Source organism: Carassius auratus, unplaced genomic scaffold (genome assembly GCF_003368295.1).
Source record: "Carassius auratus strain Wakin unplaced genomic scaffold, ASM336829v1 scaf_tig00214826, whole genome shotgun sequence".
Classification (NCBI taxonomy): Eukaryota; Metazoa; Chordata; class Actinopteri; order Cypriniformes; family Cyprinidae; genus Carassius; species Carassius auratus.
Genome location: NW_020527818.1, coordinates 545037 through 565567, shown reverse-complemented (window position 1 = coordinate 565567; position 20531 = coordinate 545037). Strand labels below are relative to the sequence as shown.

At 41.0% G+C, this 20531-nt stretch overlaps 1 protein-coding gene across 2 annotated transcripts in view; it reads right to left on the bottom strand.

Annotated features, from left to right (window-relative positions):
• Positions 1 to 20056, bottom strand: part of LOC113093005 (adenylate cyclase type 6-like) — a 60836-nt gene extending 40780 nt beyond the window's left edge. The window contains exons 1-3 of one of the 2 annotated variants that reach the window (XM_026258827.1): positions 19715 to 20056; positions 7965 to 8168; positions 5698 to 6622 (exon numbers count right to left, since the gene is read on the bottom strand). In XM_026258827.1, the coding sequence (XP_026114612.1) occupies positions 5698 to 6621 (924 nt within the window). In that variant the 5' untranslated portion in view covers position 6622; positions 7965 to 8168; positions 19715 to 20056. Of the gene's footprint in view, positions 1 to 5697; positions 6623 to 7964; positions 8169 to 18153; positions 18166 to 19714 lie in introns of those variants that run through there. The other variant, XM_026258829.1, reaches the window with a different exon arrangement.
• Between the last annotated feature and the right edge of the window lie 475 nt (positions 20057 to 20531).

Sequence of the window (20531 nt, the reverse complement as noted above, 5' to 3'; positions counted from 1 at the left end):
TGTATTTTTACACAAAGTGTGAAAGATTGTTGTACTGTCCACAAACAAAAATTTTTTTTGTATGAAGAACCTCTTGATTCATTTTCATTTCTGCCTTTTTGAAAATATCTAAATGTATACAGTTAAATACAGTTCAGTTAAAAATTCTACACAGTCTCACTGAAAAATATTTCATACTTTTGTTAGAAATGTGATTAGTAAAAAAAAACAAAAAAAAAACACGTAGACCTTAACCCCTAAACATAACTCTCAGTGGGGCATGAGTAGGTATGAATAAAACAGATTGTAAAAATTCACACACATGCATAAATTTGTTATGAATTGTAAAGAAACAGGTATAATAAAAACAAACAGCATAGCACACCTGGATTTCTAAAATACGAATCTTCTATTCATTCTCCAATGAAAAATTTGTCTCACCTGAATCAGGAGATAAATATACTCAAGATTGTGCACCGTTTACAAACAAAAAAAAGTCTTAACAAATATGCTGTTAGATTTTAATGTGAGAGGACAACAGGGGAAGCAATATAATGGATTATGGACTTGTGTGTGTTTAACTCGTGTTTAAATGTAGCCGGAAGTAATGGTTTGAAGTTAAAAACGTCAGTGATGGATTTGTTACAAACATGCAGCTTTTCACTTCATAAGACATTAACTGATGGACTGGAGTGGTATGGATTACTGGTGGATTATTGTGATGTTTTTATCAGCTGTTTGGACTCTCATTCTGACGGCACCCATTCACTGCAGAGCATCCACTGGTGAACAAGTAAGTGATGTATGTTCCGATGAAGAAACAAACTCATTTGCATCTTGGATGGCTTGAGAGTAAGTACATTTTCATCAGGTTTTTGGGTAAACTATTCCTTTAAATGGAAAAGAGCAGCCTGGACATTCATTAAAATATCTTCTTTTGTGTTCCACAGAAGGTCATACAGGTTTAAAACAACATATAATGACAAAATGTTCATTGGGTGAACCATGTTCTTAAAAATTAAAAAACTGCTCATCTAATCTATTTAACAAAGTTAATCTTGAAAATACTCGTGCGTTAGAATTAATAACAAATAAGAAAAAGTGTTCTGGAACTCATGGAGTCTAAACATTACATGGTCAACTAGTCCGAATCCATAACCAACAGCGCCTTTGACAAGGCCAATGCATATCAAAACCTTGAGGGATTATAGTGAGTAAAACATTAAGATAAAATTAAATAATTTTGATTCTTTACCTCAGAAAAACAAACAAAAGAGCTTGTTTACAGAAATGACTCACTCCCTTATTATTGTCCAATAGACCTATTGTAAGTTCATGGCTGTCGGTACATATCTTGTTTGTTTTTATAATCATAGGGCTAAGTTTAAATTATTTTCTGTGTTAATCAATTGTGCTGAACCAAAACTATTCTTTTTTACATTCCATGATCCGCAGTTTAATAATTGTGGTCTCTGCTTAATGTCTTGATAATATTATCCAAAACCAACTTGCCCAGAAATAAACAGTTTAAAAGAAAGGAGAGTCATTTAATATGTGTTGACTTAATCAAATGTTAAGGCTTCTGATAAACGGCACAGACGTACTGCAAACACTGAAGCCTAATGCAAATAATCCAGCTAGTATACTACATACTGTTCCATTGTGCCACGGATTCCTCACTGAGATCTGCTATCCCTTTCATTTAAAGATGGAAATATGTTGTAAGCAACCCGTTCCTTCCTGCATTAATGGGGCCATTCATTCTGCTTTGTTGTTTTTGATTGTTTATAATGAAATGACCTCCTGTTCCCATTCTCTCCTACTACTTTGTACAGTAGAAATACAGTAAATAGTTTCACAATGCACTATGGTCATACATTGACCCGCAGGTCAAGAGCTCACCCTCCCTCTCTTCATACACACCGACCTCCTCCTGTCCCCCAAAACTCCACACACACACACACACACTGGAGAAAAGTACAAAGGGACTTTGTATAGGAGCACAGAGGCCTGGGAGACAGTGCTTAACATAATGCTGATATTTTCATGGGAGGAGCGCAAGGAGAGAAAAGGATCTCCACTGCCGGGGCGGCTCATTCAACCACGCTGCCTGACCTTCATCCTACCCCCGAGGTCCTTGGCCTTACTCACGACAAAACACTGTGGCCACAGATAACGCAGCCAAAGCCTGTCACAGCGCTTTCCAGCATGCTAGCATTACACAGGCCATACTGATGATGCATGCTAATGCTAACAGATACATACTGTAACACACAAGAGCACCAAAGGCCTGCTCATACCAAATGTATAGAATTTATTTTGCTGAAGGCAGGTTTGCTAATTTCCACCATTTTTCTTATATGAGATAACACACCCTCCATGTAAAACCCTTCCATCTCAGCCAACCAAAAATGATTAACAAGCAAAAATTGATTTTGAAGTCCAATAAAGTGCATCCACCCATCATAAAAAAGTGCTCCACATAGCTCCGAGGGGTTAATAAAGGCCATCTAAAGTGAAGTGATGAGTTTGCGCTTCCATGTTCGTCACTTCTCACTTATGCTACGCCTAAATTTCTCCACCGGAACACCACTCTCTCGTGATCCCGCGTGTACGACAATCTGGACACCCATACACTGCCATTACAAAGCTTGGAAGAGCCATAGCTGGAGTTTTTAATGTAACTCCGATTGTTTTCATCTCAAATAAGAAAGCCATATACACCTAGAATGGCTCGAGGGTGAGTAAATCATGGGATCATTTTCATTTTTGGGTTAACTATCCCTTTAAATGTGGTTTGACAGATCACTGTAGCTCATCAGCTCAAGCGGCAAGTGAACCGAGCATCTCTTTCTATTTATTACTAGTTATAGCACAAAAATAAACACAAATGAACATCAGAAGGTGGGTTGATAGAAACAGTACAACTTATTGAAATCTATCATGTCTCTAGTAAACACTCACTGTTTCAATCACAAAAAGGAATCAATAAAACAACTCTGTAAACAGTTGTGTGTCACATAATATCACAGTTACCTCAGGAAAACAATTCAATTTCCACAGCTGTCAGTCAATGAGAAAAAAAACCCCAATCTGAATATGAGTCTTCTTTTGGCCAGATTCCAAAAATCTATAAATTCCAAAATCTACTGAGCGCCTTGTCAACTGACGGTGTTCAAATATCTTACTGAATTTTGATTACAAATTGTGGAAAATTTCGTTTAATTTCAGCAATTTTATATACATTTCATCTGCTTTCATGCACATTATATCAATCATCAGCAATCCTTGGATGTGTTTCCTAAAAGCTTTAAAACCCGAGTAGATATTATAAACCACCGGCACCAATGGTCTCTATGATCTACTTAAACTTCCAATACTTTGGGAAACACATTTGTGGTCTCACTCTGCACATACTGAAAAACCCTATTTGTTTATTCTACATTCTTCTAAAATGACTTTTACAGCCATTGATCATCCACAGATTGTTACCTAAGTTAAGTCAATACCATAAAAGCAGAACCATTTCAAGGTGAGTGTGTTCACATGATGCTGGCCAGCTGTGACAGAATCCATTCACTAAATGCATTTCTATCTCAGCAACAGGTTCCCAATGAACTGATAAAATAACACACCACATTGACAAGAAATCATTATTAGTAGACAAAAAAAAGGATATTCAAAAGTATGCAAAGCCAAATGGTGACTGTGACTAATAGATAGTGCCACCAACTCCAAAGAAAGGGAACCGTCCATGCTAGAGGTGTCTCTCAATCATGCTAATGCAGTAAAGATACTAACAGTAACTCAAACAAACTAACGAATGTCAGCACTGTGGGTGGAAGTGTACATAAACGATCAGGTGACTGATTACCATGGTGGAATTCAATTCTGAGTGTTTGCATAATTGATGCTCTACAGTATAGCATGTCTTTACACATTAAACACAACCAGGACAAAGGCAGTAAATGCAGATATGAGAACAGAAGCATAATTCTAGACAGGTGGGAGTAGTCAAACCTCATTAAACAAATAAACCCTAAATAACTAATACAGTTATCTATGTTGAAACGGTGAAAGTGCTGTGTAAACTTCCATATATATACTCACACACACATTATGTAAATATTATGCTGTGCTTCAAAATCTCTCAAGTTAACGACACAACTGTTTCCTTTTGGGGATTAGTATAGTCATCTTTTAGGATGCCAATTATTTAAGAATATGCATATCCCTACATATTTTGTATTTAGATATTTTCAAAAGCAACTAGCAACTAGTAAACTAAGAGTGATGTAATCAGTCTTGGGGTCAATGACAATTATGACTGTCCATGGTAAAGAAAAGGAAAAACTAGTTAAACAGGTGCAAAGTCCAAGTTTTGTTGGTTTTAGGTGGGTTTAAAAAAAATGGTATATGGTATATGTATTTTAAATGTGTATTATTCTAGGTTAAAAAGTGTCTTTATATATCTATCGAGAACTAATTCATAAGTCATGAGTCTGAAGCATTGTTTTTATTATATAGTTTCCTGTTTTGTTTTTCATCTGCAATGTGGCTTTAATTAAAATTTTACATTAAAAATAAATAAACATATATTACTTACAGGAATTTATTTTACCATTTTCGTTTCTTTTAACGAGGCTTCATTATGATATCAGGATATTTTTCATTTAAATTCAGAAACTTCAGAAAGTCATTGTGATGCATTTTAATTAGGGCTGTGCGTTATGGACAAAAAAAACCATCACGATTTTTTGATCAATTTTGCGATTTCAATATTAGACATGCTTTACAGTGATAAATGCATTCAGTATAAATTTGAAACATATTTCCAAAAGAAAACCAATGAGAGCTTTATCAAAAAGTTGTAACGTGTCTCTAGAACAGACTTAAGTCAAAATAATCACTAAGTAAAGATGTCAAACAAAATCTAGACATATGGCAAAAAAATATAATAAAAAAATAAAATAAAACCCGTGTTTAGGGAAATTATTATTATTATTTATTTTTTTATTTTTTGACATGCATTGGTCATAAAGCTCACTGTAGCGGTGCATCAGGTGTTATATGTTTTGCCCAATATATTTATTGCCCAAAGGTTCACATGTACTCCGTCTGTAGTGTGTATACAGTAAGTTATGTGTACGCAGTTCAGAAGCAGCAATGAGAGTGCATTATTGTAATGCGAAAGCGCATTAAAATAATGCGCGAGCGCGAATCTATCCGCTCGCACGCAGATTTCCTTTGCTCTGTTAACAAAACCAGATGCGCGTGCTTAGATCATAGACTTTTAAGGCTCAGAAGATACACGCTGCCTTACAACATGTCTCCTCTCGCTCAACCTGTGTGCGCTGCATCCTGATTGGTTCAACATACTGCGGGAGGTAGGGGCTGCAGAAAATCGTGCTATAAAGCGATTTAAAAATCGTGCACACTCAAATCGCGATTTTATTTCAATTTCGATTAATCGCAAAGCCCTAATTTTAATGCATTTATAAATAAATTACTAAAAAAATTAAGTAATTGATGCATCTGCATTTTTCATGACTCTCGCAGTGATGCTTTAAATGGGATGAATTTTCATACAAATTTTCAAAGGAAGTACTTTTTGAGTGGAGCAATTTCTATTCCCAACACTAGTCATCATGCTCAAATATAATCAAGGAATAGATAAAAAAATCAAATATGAAGATTAGCTGGGATGAAGTGACCTACCTGTTTCCAGAGGAATTCATCATCTTGATTGATCCTCCATGTGGTGAGGAGGTGTATGGAGGACAGCACTCCTCCGCTGAGCACTGCCGCCCTCATCCGCACGGGCAGCAGCGTGTAGATGATGTAGATGAAAAACACGGACCACCAGATCCCCTCGGAGGCACTGCGGGGGGCCACCATCAGCACCCCGAACACCTGCACCACGATTAGCACCCCAATCACAAGGTAGCTGACCATCCACATGTAGTCCTGGTGGAACCCGTTTCGGTTGCACACCACCATTAGTGCCAAGAACAAGGCCATGGCCACAGAGAGCACGGAGGCGTAGACCCTGTTGGGTGGTCCGTGGATGCAGTGGAAGGTGAGCATGACCCCACAAACGATCACCAAGACACCCATCAGCATCGTGAGCGAGCTCTGGTTTAGCCTAAAGAAGTAGCGCTGGTAGAGACGCTCCAGTTTTCGTGACTGGAACTTCTTGGATTGGAACACCCGAACCACCCGCTGCCAGCAGTCCTCCGCCGTCACTGACCCCGCGCCGCTGGCCATGTCATCACTGGAGCCATCACAACCCAAGCCACCCCCTCTCCTCCCCTTGACCTCGCCGTCCTCAAAACCCAGGTCCACAGATTTAAGCCCCACTCCCTCCCCCCCTCCCCCCACTTTCCCATAGTGGTCTTCCTGCCATACGCAGCGCACACCGAAGTTGCCCCCACCCGTACCTCCTCCTCCTGACCGGGTAGCCTGAGCAAGGGGCGGCTGGGGAGGAGGCTCCATGGCTTCCACGTCCCGCAGGCAGCTCATGTAGCGTGGGTTGCAGAGAGAGGAGCCAACCTTGCGCTTGGACTTCTTGCCATTGCGCTCGCCCCAGGCGGTCTTACGGTCATCCACTCTGGCTACTAGGAAGCCATTGATCCAGGACATTCTGTAGGAAATGACAGTGTATGATGACACTCTACCATGTTTATGTGAGTCAATGAAAAAAAACAGTTTAGCTACAGTATATGTTGGTTTAATATGGTTGGTTTAAAATTACATCTATGAAAACTTTCGGTCAGGATTCAGGCCTCATCATAGTACAAAAACTGTGCTTGTTAAAATAACAAATGACCTACTTCTAGCCTCTGACCAAGGATGTGTCTCAATATTAGTTTTACTTGATCTTAGTGCTGCATTCGACACTATAGACCATGACATAATCTTAGGCTGACTACAATATTACACTGGCCATTACAGTAGTTAAGTTCGTACTTAGCAGACCATTACCATTTTGTCTAGATATGGTGAAAAATCTGAAATCTGAAAAATCTGCCACAAGGATCCGTGTTAGGCCCGCTGTAATTTTTTATATAAACGCTGCCACTTGGCAACTTTATTAGAAAACATGGAATTAGTTTCCACTTCTATGCCGATGATACTCAGTTATATATTTCATCACGACAAGACAGATGAAATTTATATATATTTTCAGACAAAACAGATTAAATTTCTAATCTTTCCAAGTTGACAAAATGTTTTAAAGATATAAACACTGTATGACCAGTAATTTAATCCTATTAAATTCAGATAAGACCTGCACCTGCACACAAAATCTCTTAGAATACAATGCAGCTATTAAGATGTACTGTTATGTTATCATCTTCAGTTAACATCCTGGGTGTTATATTACACAGCAGCTTATCTTCTGAAAATCATATTTCATATGTTACAAAAACAAGCCTTCTTCCACCTTAAACAATGCTTTGGAACACGCTATATTTCTGAACCAGAAAAGCCAGTTCATGCATTCATGACCTCTCGACTAGATTACTGTAATGCACTCTGAACTAGCTGGTTGTCCTGAATCTTCAATAAACAAGCTACAGTTAGTCCAAAAGGCAGCTGCTAGAGTTCTTACCAGGTCAAAAAAAAAAAATTTTATCATCTCTACACTGGTTACCTATTCAATTCCATATTGATTTCAAAATATTGCTACTGACTTCACAACAGTGAGCAGAAAATCAGCATATTAGACACTGAAAAATGAAGTAATCATGCTGAAAATTCAATATCACATGAATAAATTACAATTTAAATTATACTCAAATAGAAAACATCTATTTCAAATTGTAAAATATTACACTACTAAATATTTAAAAAATCTTACCCCAGCATATGAACCGCAATTTTAATGTATTTTTAATTAAAAATTAACAAATGGCATCACTGACTCATGCACATAGCAGAATGCATGGATGAAATGATGCATATTTTGTGGATTCCTTTACCTGTGTGGGATCTGGTATGCGGCCCACCCCTGATCTTGCCGTCCAAGACACTCATTTAGAGCGGTGGATGAGCGAAAGAAAAAATGTAGAGTTCTTATAAGTGAGTGATGGTGATCAGTCCAGTTTTGTTTAGTTACTGAAGAGTGGCCTGATGGATCTGAGGATCTGTTACTTTGTTCCACTGTATCTTCATAACGTCTGGATCTGTTGACAATAAACCATAAATAGAAACAATGTAAGATGAATAAAACACATAAACATAATCGATCCATCTAATGAAATGAAAGGTTTAACTCCGCAAATTTAGTAGAGGGCAATGCATGCTTTCATATAGTCAAAAATTTGATTTAGTGAGTCGTCAGTGAGTCACAAAGCTGGAAGGACTAGAGATTCTACTAAAGAGTCGACAGGAGATGAACGAGAAACAGAGTCAAGACATCACCATCAGTTCAAAATGAGGACATTGTGAGATATATGCCTTTAAATAGTACATTGTAATCATCAAAATATATTATTTTCAATATACTTGTAAAACACAAACAAAAATCACAATCAGCACAACATTTACATAGCGCAGGTTCATTTAAATCTAGAGTCCCTTTCTTTTAATTCCTATTCATTTTTTAACCCTATTGATTGTTTTGTGTATTTTATGTACTCTGCGCACATTATATGCTTTCTTGATATTCTAAATATTAAGAATCATGCAAATAAAGCTTTATTGACTCCAACAATGCATATAAAAAGTATAAGCTCTTTGGAACACTTGATTTGCATTGGACAAGCATTTCCAAGTAATTACAGTGGTCCAGAGCAATGCTGTATAAATGACTGCTTAACATTAATATATGACTTTGCATTAATCCATGCTGCCTAATTGTTCCAAATATTTTTTTTTAGTATTGCATATTACATTTAGAGGACATGCCATATTGCAGGATATGCCACTTTCTATCAATGGTAACTGTTTGTTTAATCTGAAAACAACAGTCCCATTATAATCCTGTCTAATCAGACAATGACAGATTATCAGAGGTAAGAAGTGTTCATCTTAAATGGATCCACCAGCTCTCAATCGTTCAGTCTTAGCAGCAAATAGAGAATATTTGTCTCACATACAGTATCTGGACCAGCTGGTGATGCTGAACAGTACTGATGGAGAAACAGGAATTTGTTTATTTTTGTCACATTCAGAACACATTCATGTATCGGGTATTTTGACTGAGGTGAAGTTTGACTCATTGAATCTGCTCTTCTGAACAGTTCATTTCTATTAGACTCAAAAAGGATTCAGTGGTTCTTTACATTATGAACAAGTCCCTGACATCCTAGCATGACATATGAAATAGTCTAAAACATTCCAGTAAAGACAAATATAAACACACTGATGTTAACTTTGGTTTTTATTTCACGTTTTATTGATACGTGTTTCTTATAATGTCATGTATCCTAGTTTACTTTATTGCAGCTTATAACACAGTGTAGCTAAATGACATTTACATTTACATTATACAATGGTAAAATGAATGTACGTCTGTCATTATTGCACTTTTTAACAATAATAATTACTCTTAATAAATTTGGCTATTTTAATATGCTTGTTGATAAAACTGACAACCAATTAATAAACCCGTTTCGAGTAGCATTTATGCCTATTATGGCTATGTACATTGTTCAATGCATTTCCACTGTTAACAAAATTGTAAATCTGGCATTTTCTAAATTTGTATGTACATTTACTAAACTGGTGTTTCTAACAGCTGAGGCAGTGACAGCAAAGTTGACATCTTTCTCTCTTCTGAGCAGTACAAACAATCTGTTCAATATTTCATAGTCTTAGATAATTTTCCTTTTGCTATTGGAGTAAATGGGAATGCAAATAAAATTGCTCATGTGTTGTATTTTCTATTTACAGCTAAATTATTCCAGTTACCACATCCACTTCTGAGAAAACCAGAAATAAGATAAGGGTCCATTAAAGTAACTTACTTTATACCACAATGGATCTGGACAATAAAGTGTGGACGAAGTACACAAATCAAGTACTTGAGTAAAAGTACAGATACATATGGTAAAATATTACTCCAGTAAAAGTAAAAGTACTCCTTTTTCAATTTTACTCAAGTGAAAGTACAAAAGTACTAAATTTTTTATGTACTTAAGTAAAAAAGTACTGAAAGATAGATGTTTGCAATTTTACATAGGCTACTTAATTTAATTTTATATTAGCACATTTTTTTATAATCCTACTGCTCAAAATACCTGGGATTTTTTCCAAAATAACCACTATATGGAGTCAAAATATATTTTTGTTGTTGATATGGACTACGCTGATGAGAGTAATGCTCACTGTGAAGCTTACACTGTGATTTAGCCGAGAGAAAACAGAGATGACCATCTGATTTTCACCAGTAAGAAAAAAGTATTTTAAAGTTAGTTGTTTTACAGAACATCAAAGTTACAGCACAGACCAAAAGTTTGGACACACCTCCTCATTGAAAGAGTTTTCTTTATTTTCATGACTATGAAAATTGTAGAGTCACACTGAAGGCATCAAGGTCTATTTGACCAAGAAGGAGAGTGATGGGGTGCTGCGCCAGATGACCTGGCCTCCACAGTCACTGGACCTGAACCCAATCCAGATGGTTTAGGGGTGAGCTGGACCGCAGACAGAAGGCAAAAGGGCCAACAAGTGCTAAGCATCTCCAGGGAACTCCTTCAAGACTGTTGAAGACCACTTCAGGTGACTACCTCTTGAAGCTCATCAAGAGAAAGCCAAGAGTGTGCAAAGCAGTAATCAAAGCAAAAGGTGGCTACTGTCACGAGTACGAACCCCGTGAGTCCCTCCAGAGGCCAGCAGAGGGCACCATCGCCCGAATACTGACACCTACAGGCATCCAAACACTCACTTACACTGATACGCACTACATTACCCAACAGCCCCGTACCTTGGACTGATCACCGGCCAGGTGTTCCATATCAGAGACTGCCATATAAGCCAGACCTTGGCGTCACCTCATTGCGAAGTCTTGTTTCTGCCACGGCTAACATTTCTGAGCGTTATACCCTGTCTTGCTATCCCAGTTGCCAACCCTTGATGATTATCGATCCTAGAACCTTTGCTGCCTACCTTTGAACCCAGATTGTAATACGGACTGTGATACTTGCTGGTTACCCCGACCCACTGCTTGGTATTGACTACGATTCTGATATCTCTACTATACTGTGTTTGCTGATCCTGACCCTTCGCCTGTACGACTACGAGTGTTCTAATAAAAGCTTGCAAATGGATCCCATGTCGAGTCAGTCATCATTACAGAAGACTTCGCCTGGACAAGATCCAGCAGCCCATGAACATCTCTGCACCAACCTGGCAGCTCAGGCAAGTCAGATCGCTGCTAATCAGCAACAGTTAAATCATCTTACCGCCGTCACGGAGGAATTGGTGAAGGCTATTCAGAATCTCCATAGTCCTGTTGTCACGACACCCGCGCCACAAGCGGCCGCCATTGCACATGCGGTTCCCACGCCCTCTCAGATTAACCCACGACTGGCTTTTCCTGAGAGATTCGACGGTGACCCTAACAAATGTAAAGGCTTCTTACTACAATGTTCGCTGTTTGTGGAACAACAACCCATGCTCTATTCCACTAACAACAGTAAGGTTGCCTTTGTTTGCTCGTTGTTAACCGGAAGGGCTCTTGACTGGATTACCGCTGTATGGCGCACGGATGGATCGTCCTTCTCCTCCTTCAATGATTTCCTCACACGCTTCCGTGAGGTTTTCGATCATCCCAAGGAGGGAAAGAGTGCTGGCGAACGCTTGCTAGAGCTCTCTCAGGGGAAATCTTCAGCTGCTGAGTATGCTATGAACTTCCGCACATTGGCAGCACAAACGACCTGGGTGAGTGACACCTTAAAAGTTCTGTTTCGAAAGGGTTTAAGTCATGAATTACAAACTGAACTAGCATGTCGAGATGAGGGGAGAAGTTTGAACGATTTCATCGAGTTGACGATAGCAATTGACAATCTGCAGCGTTCACGTAAACCTCGCTCTCATGTCAGTACTGTCATTAAAGCAGCTCAGTCTGTCGAGGACTCTGAACCCATGCAAGTTAATACCTATCATCTCTCATCTGAGGAGAAGAATCGCCGCTTGGCAAATCGTCTATGTCTGTATTGCGGATCCCCTGGTCATCAACGAGTCAACTGTCCTTCACGTCCTTCATCTGTCTCATCCAAATTGGTGAGTGAATCCTTACACTCTCTCCATCCAGTAAACAGTGTGTTTGTACCCCTGAAGCTGACCATTAACAACGTTCAAGTGACCACATTCGCTTTACTGGACTCTGGAGCGGCTGGGAATTTCATGTCAGCTGAGTTTGCAAGAACAAACAACGTATCATTAATACCCTGTGCTAACTCTCTGTCTGTAGCTACCATAGATGGTCGTCCACTGGGAACTGGTATCATCACTCACCTTACACAAAGTCTATCCGTCACAGCCGGTTTACTGCACCAGGAGGTCATTCAGTTCTACGTTCTGCCCACGTCTAATACACCCATAATTTTGGGACTACCATGGCTGAGACTGCACGATCCGCTAGTATCATGGAGGGAAGGTCAGATATTAAAGTGGAGTACTAAATGTCAAACAAAATGCCTGTCTACCGTTTCTCCTCTTCCAGTGCGCTCGTTGGCGATTAACAAGGAGTCATTCGAGGCTCCCAACCTACCAGCGGAATATCACGACCTCAAGGCAGCTTTCAGCAAAACCCAAGCAAACACCTTACCACCTCATCGACCCCATGACTGTGCTGTTGATCTTCTACCAGGTCACAATCCACCCAAGGGTCGTGTGTTCCCACTGTCACTCCCAGAGACCGAAGCCATGACTAAATACATCAAGGAGGAGTTGGAGAAAGGCTTCATACGTCCTTCCACTTCCCCTGCATCCGCTGGTTTCTTCTTCGTCAAAAAGAAGGACGGCAGTTTAAGACCCTGCATTGATTACCGTGGTCTCAACGAGATCACGGTGAAGTACCGTTATCCCCTTCCTCTGGTTCCAGCTGCATTAGAACAACTTCGCACAGCTCAATACTACACCAAGCTTGACTTACGCTGTGCCTACAACCTGATTCGCATCAGAGAGGGTGACGAGTGGAAGACGGCCTTTTCTACAACCAACGGTCACTATGAATACCGGGTTATGCCGTTTGGACTGGTCAATAGTCCGTCCATCTTCCAGGCGTTCATTAATGATGTCTTCAGGGACATGCTGAACAAGTTTGTTGTGGTCTACATTGACGATATTCTCATCTACTCCAACACCCTACAGGATCATATTCAACACGTCAGAACTGTGCTACAGCGCCTCATCGAACATCAACTGTACGCCAAAGCCGAGAAATGTGAGTTTCACACCACATCCACTACCTTCCTGGGTTATGTCATCAGTCCGGGGGGAGTTGCTATGGACGACAGTAAGGTCTCTGCTGTACTCAGGTGGCCAGAGCCTCAGACTCTCAAGGAGCTACAACGGTTCCTGGGATTCGCCAACTTCTACAGACGCTTTATCAGAAATTTCAGTACAGTCGTCAGTCCTCTCACTTCCATGATCAAAAGAGGTATCCATCGTCTCACCTGGGCCGAAGCCTCCCGTCAAGCCTTTAAGGAATTAAAGGAACGCTTTGTCACCGCTCCTATCCTGCATCACCCTGACCCCTCTCTTCCCTTCTTAGTCGAAGTTGACGCTTCCAATACTGGCATTGGGGCCGTTCTCTCACAACGACCAGGCCCTCAGGAGAGACTTCATCCCTGTGCTTTCTACTCACGCAAGCTCAACCCAGCGGAGAGGAATTATGATGTGGGTGATAGAGAACTGTTAGCCATGAAAGCAGCGTTTGAAGAGTGGAGACATTGGCTCGAAGGGGCTATTCATCCTTTCACCGTCTTTACTGATCATAAAAATCTGGAATACCTACGCTCCGCCAAGAGACTCAACCCACGCCAAGCCAGATGGTCCTTGTTCTTCTCCCGGTTCCAGTTCAATGTCACTTATCGCCCAGGTTCCAAGAATACTAAAGCCGATGCTTTGTCACGTATCCATGATGACGACCCTTCCATCTCAGTCCCCGAACGCATATTGCCCTTCCATGTGGTGGTTGCTCCCATCCAGTGGGATATCATGACTCTTATTGAACAACACAATTCACAAGAAGCACCACCAGCCGCCTGTCCACCGGATAAAACCTACGTACCTGCCCCTCACCGTGATCAGGTCCTGAGTCATATTCACTGTCTTCCTGCCTCCGGTCACCCCGGCATCACAGCCACACTCCATCTCCTCAAGAACCGCTTCTGGTGGGAGACCATTAACCCCGACACCATTAAATTCATTCAGAACTGTCAGACGTGTAACATGCACAAAACCCCTCGTCAACTGCCAGCTGGACTCCTTCAACCTCTTCCTATCCCTCAACGACCCTGGTCACACCTTGCCATAGACTTCATCACAGACTTACCCCTATCCCAGGGTAACACGGTCATACTCACGATCATCGATCGATTCTCCAAGGCTTGTCGCCTCATACCTCTACCCAAACTCCCTACTGCTCTTCAGACCGCCGAACTCCTGTGTAATTGGGTGTTCAGGTTTTACGGCATACCTGACGACATCGTTTCGGATAGAGGTCCTCAGTTCACCTCTCGTTTATGGAAGGATTTCTTTCAAGCCCTAGGGGTCAACGTAAGTCTCACGTCTGGCTATCACCCCGAAGCCAATGGTCAAGTGGAACGCCTCAACCAGGAGCTCACTCGGTTCCTTCGCTCCTACTGCAGCTCCCATCAAGAGGACTGGTCTCGTTTTCTCCTATGGGCCGAATATGCTCAGAATTCCCTGATCAAGCCTTCCACTGGAATCACCCCCTTCAAATGCGTTCTAGGGTACCAACCACCCATGTTCCCCTGGTCAGGTGAACCCACCAATGTTCCCGCTGTTACTGATTGGCTTCAACGAAGCGAGGACACATGGAATCAGGCCCATGTACATCTTCAACAAGCTGTACGGCGCCTGAAGGAACAGGCCGACCGTCGTCGACGCCCTGGACACACCTACCAACCGGGTCAATGGGTCTGGCTGTCCACCAGAGACCTTCGGATGAGATTGCCATGCCGAAAGCTAAGTCCTAGGTACGTGGGTCCATTCAAAATCACACAACAAATCACTCCTGTGTCATTCCGCCTTGCTTTGCCTGACACATATCGTATTTCTCCCACTTTCCACATGTCACTGCTCAAGCCCGCTGCTGCCCCTGAGGAGGAGGGTGAGGGGAGGTCCCGTGAGCAGAGTCCCCAACCGGTTCAGGTGGAGAGCGAGGAGACCTATCAGGTGCGAGAGCTGCTTGATTCAAGACGTCGGGGACGAGTTCTCCAATACTTGGTTGACTGGGAGGGGTACGGTCCAGAGGAACATTCCTGGGTCAATGCCGAGGACATTCTTGACCCCAACTTAACCACGGATTTCCATAGAGAACATCCAGAGAAACCGGCCCCTCGACCTCGAGGAAGACCCCGACGTCGCCCTCCACCTCACGCCAGGAGGCGTTCGCAGGGAGGGGGCTCTGTCACGAGTACGAACCCCGTGAGTCCCTCCAGAGGCCAGCAGAGGGCACCATCGCCCGAATACTGACACCTACAGGCATCCAAACACTCACTTACACTGATACGCACTACATTACCCAACAGCCCCGTACCTTGGACTGATCACCGGCCAGGTGTTCCATATCAGAGACTGCCATATAAGCCAGACCTTGGCGTCACCTCATTGCGAAGTCTTGTTTCTGCCACGGCTAACATTTCTGAGCGTTATACCCTGTCTTGCTATCCCAGTTGCCAACCCTTGATGATTATCGATCCTAGAACCTTTGCTGCCTACCTTTGAACCCAGATTGTAATACGGACTGTGATACTTGCTGGTTACCCCGACCCACTGCTTGGTATTGACTACGATTCTGATATCTCTACTATACTGTGTTTGCTGATCCTGACCCTTCGCCTGTACGACTACGAGTGTTCTAATAAAAGCTTGCAAATGGATCCCATGTCGAGTCAGTCATCATTACAGCTACTTTGAAAAACCTACAATATGACATTTTCAGTTGTTTCACACTTTTTTGTTATGTATATAATTCCACATGTGTTAATTCATAGTTTCGATGCCTTCAGTGTGAATCTACAATTTTAATAGTCATGAAAATAAAGAAAACTCTTTGAATGAGAAGGTGTGTCCAAACTTTTGGTCTGTACTGTATATATGACATGATAATAAGGCCTGAAGTTAGGAAGAACATTTTAAGGAAAAAAATAATAAAAAAATTTCATAATGATTTTTTCCTTCTCAAATCTTGTCTGTGGTTTAAAAACACCCCTGGCCAAACAGGGTGCATCTCTTCCCACTGATAATTACTGTAGTTACCATGTTCTGAACATCACATCCTTTCTTTTCTAACCAGATGTAATCTATCTATCTATCTATCTATCTATCTATCTATCTATATATATATATATATATATATATATATATATATATATATATATATATATATATATATATATATATGTGGCTGAATAAAAATATTTGGACATTTATAAAAATTACATCAACTTAGCACCAACAAGCTTGTTAGCTAGACAGTTAGCATCAGCTAACAATATTTACTTATTTTCAGTACGATGAACATTCATGTCTGTGTACTCGTCTAGTTAATCCAAACAATATACATATGTATAACGTTACTTTCGATAAACAATATAAAAACAGACGTCACATAGGACATTTTAATAAAACTGTTAACATTACGGCAGCGGTGAATTTGAACATGCATGAGTTATTGTATTTAATCTGTGTTGTTTTAAGGTTGTTGTTGTTGTTGTTGTTGTTTTTTTTACCTAAAATTTATGTGTCTGCATCGTCTGCACTCGAGCATTTGAGTGGGCTTAAATAGATCTCTCTTTACAACGGATTTAGTTCCCAAACAACTGACAGTTTTGACCTAAATATGATTTTCAGTTACAATAATTAATCCAAAATTTCGACATAACTTACTTTTAGCAACGTCAGACGCACGCGCGCTCACAAGATCTCCCGGTTCTTACTTCTGGTGACTCGCACTAAACGGTTCATTTGAATCAGTGAGTGGTAGACTCCAGAACAGCTGCAATCGGATCATTCTAATTCGTAAACGAATCGTTTGGTGCGATTCGCGATCCGATTTAAAAGTTTCTTTTGAAAAGACTCCGTTCGTTAATGATGAATCAGACACCGCTTCTGCGTGTCGGAGCACATGATATTATAGGGAGTAACGATATGTTTTATGAAATGTAGTGAAGTAAAAAGTACGATTTTATGCTTTGGAATGTAGTGAAGTAAAAGTAAAAGTTGCTCAAAATAAAACTACTCCAGTAAAGTACAGATACTTGAAAAATGTACTTAAGTACAGTAACGAAGTAAAGCTACTCCGTTACTGTCCACCACTGAAAGTATGATGGAAATAGAAAGCATAGTGCTAGTATACTATTTCTAATTCAGCCAGTTCACTCGAGAACTGCTTTGGAACGATTCACTCAAATTTATGAACAAATCACTCATGAGAACCGATTCATTGATAAGCTCCAAGTCAAAACAGAGATTCATTCATGAACCGACCATCACTCATTCTGACAAACGAACACACTAATGCACAGTACAACACATATTCAGGGGCAGTTCTAGACCAAGTAACTCGTGTTTCATTTATTTGACAAATAATTTTGTATTGGAGTGCCGGGGGCATTTTTGAGCTAAATATCTCGATTCTCAAATATGTGTAAGTAAATGCATTTTGCACCTGTATAGATTATGTTAGTTGATCTATAATGGGCGATGGGCAAAGTAGCCTAATCTATTAACTTTGCATAAAAATCTGTCTTTTGACTTAAGTACCAGATATGGGAGTCATTACATAAAATATTTTTTTAAATACGACTAACTTTGTATTTAATGTAAATTTAATAAAAACATTGTAAGTTACTAATTCGCTTGTAACACTTTCATTGTACAAAAAGAGAGCAAAAAACATTTAGTAATATAATATAATTAAATAATAATCTCTAAAGCTTTTTACAATGTGATGATTAATATCTTACTTACATTCATACAGTACATCTTCACTCTGTTGTTTCTGATGAAAGAATTAGCCAGATATGTTTTCATCTGTGACTCATCTGAACGCCTCTGATTGGACCTTGCATTCATAAACTCAACAGAATAGTCTGTGATCGGTTATAATGCGCAGTGCTTTAAAAACGCGTGTGTCTCTGGCTCTGTGCCAGCCAGAGTTCTGAATTTATATATATATATATATATATGTATATGGTTATACGATAAACTGCGCATTTCACCCAAAATAGTTTGGTGTGATATAATTCCAACTTTATGGGGGCCAAATGGGGGGGAGGGGGCGCTAGTTGACAGGGGGCACTGGCCCCTTGGCCACCCCCTAGAACCGCCCCTGCACATTTTAACTGACCAATCTAATCTGAGTCATATTCAGATGCATTCTGAGGCCATACTGAAGAATGGCACAGCACAAATGTGTGGTTGTATCTGTAACGTGGCGCATCCTCGCTGGCGCTCGTATCGTGTTGTTTTCCCTCCAGGACATTTGCACGACATTTCAACAGCCGCGCACTGATGTTACATAACCAACGCAAACATAGAGATCGCAGTGTCGCATCAGTCTCAACACTATTCGTTATTAATCTAAATCCCCGTTTCCTGTCATGGAAGACGGCTGCATCAATCAAACTGTGCTTCCATTTGAAAACAGAAAATAAAAACGCCTGTTTACGCCAGACAGCATCGACGCGCGTGCATAAACATCAACGATCGCGCATAACATATGCAAGCTGCAGAATTTCAGCGCTTCATCGATTGCTCAAGATGCCAGAAGAACTATGCAGCATTTCTCCCATAGGCCGTTTGGAGATGTTTCGTTACATAACACTGAGTGTGCGTTCAGTGTTCAGTGTGTGTGTGTCTGTGTGACATCGCAGCAGTGACCGTGTCGAGGCTGTTACAGTAACAGTGTGCGGATACTTTTGCAACACAGCGTGTCACACCCGAGCGCTAAGTGTGGGCTACACAGCCCCGTCCTTCAGCCAAAGAGCCGAATTATAGCGCACTACAGGCCGTGCACACGTCCGCTCGGTCCATAGTGGACATGTTATAGGGATCATAACGCGCGGAACATTCCAACGCATCAGTTTGCGTCGCCTTGTTTAACAGAGGCAAACACGCACATCTCAACTATCAGATGAACATAAATCCTAATGCCTCAAGCCTCACGCATGACATCTATGTAGACCGGCAGCTGCGGTTTTCCGCGTTATTTCACTTTTTTCTGGACCGTTCGACCTTTAGGGCAACATCAGCAGTGTGAGCTAAGACAGGCACTGCCTTGGGACGTTTAATCTTGAATATATCGCTAGTGTAAATGGAGAGAGGGGTGTTGCATTTGGCCGTTGCTTATTCGCCATGTCAAAACTCAGAGCTAATGCTGCATTAAAGCCGTCCACACGCACGCATCCGCCTCTTCCAAATTACCCTGTACAAGGCAAACGCTTTTATAACGCTTGTCTATCAGAAGCCACACTAGTAAGCAGCCCTACATAAAACATGACTGATCAATCTAGAAAAAGATCTGACTCACCGTGGACATCTCTCCGGTTCTGGCGCTACAGCGGTGGCGTCTCGAGCGCGCGCTGTCCTCCGCTCGCTCCGTGTCCTTGTTATCGGTGGGTCGATGGGTTTTTTGCGGGCATCGAGGACGAGGGGACAGAGGGCCACAGACGGTGGAGATCTGCCTCGCTTGTGCTCCCGTCGTTTCCCAGCCTCTCCCCCTTCACACAGACGCGGTGCCAGTCTCGGTCTCCACGCGTCTCAACACTCCCCCTAAAGGCCTGCGAACAAGCAGCTCCTCACTGCCAGCTGCTTTTACCTGTCCCCCTCCTCCTCCTCCTCCTCCTCTTCATCCTCCTCCTCCTCCTCCGCTCTCATATGGAGACAGACCCACAGACTTGGACGTGCAGCACAACAGCAGACGCTCAAACAGGTGAAATCTATCTATCTATCTATCTATCTATCTATCTATCTATCTATCTATCTATCTATCTATCTATCTATCTATCTATCTATCTATCTATCTATCTATCTATCTATCTATCTATCGTTGTGGCCAAAAATATTTGGACACTTTTCCCTCCATTATATTGCATATAGCAAAATATTAGAACCAATAGCATTTATTTGAAGCCACACACATACATTGTTCAAGCAGAACGTTTAAAATTAGTTTTACATTATTTAATGATAGATATATGCTAGTGATGCATGGTGCATGTGATTTGTTACTGTGATGCATTTGGGATTTTTCCCCCCCACATATATCACTCACTAACCTTTAAAGGATAGTTTACCATCAAATAAACTATCATATAACATCATATAAATTACAATGGAAATCAGTG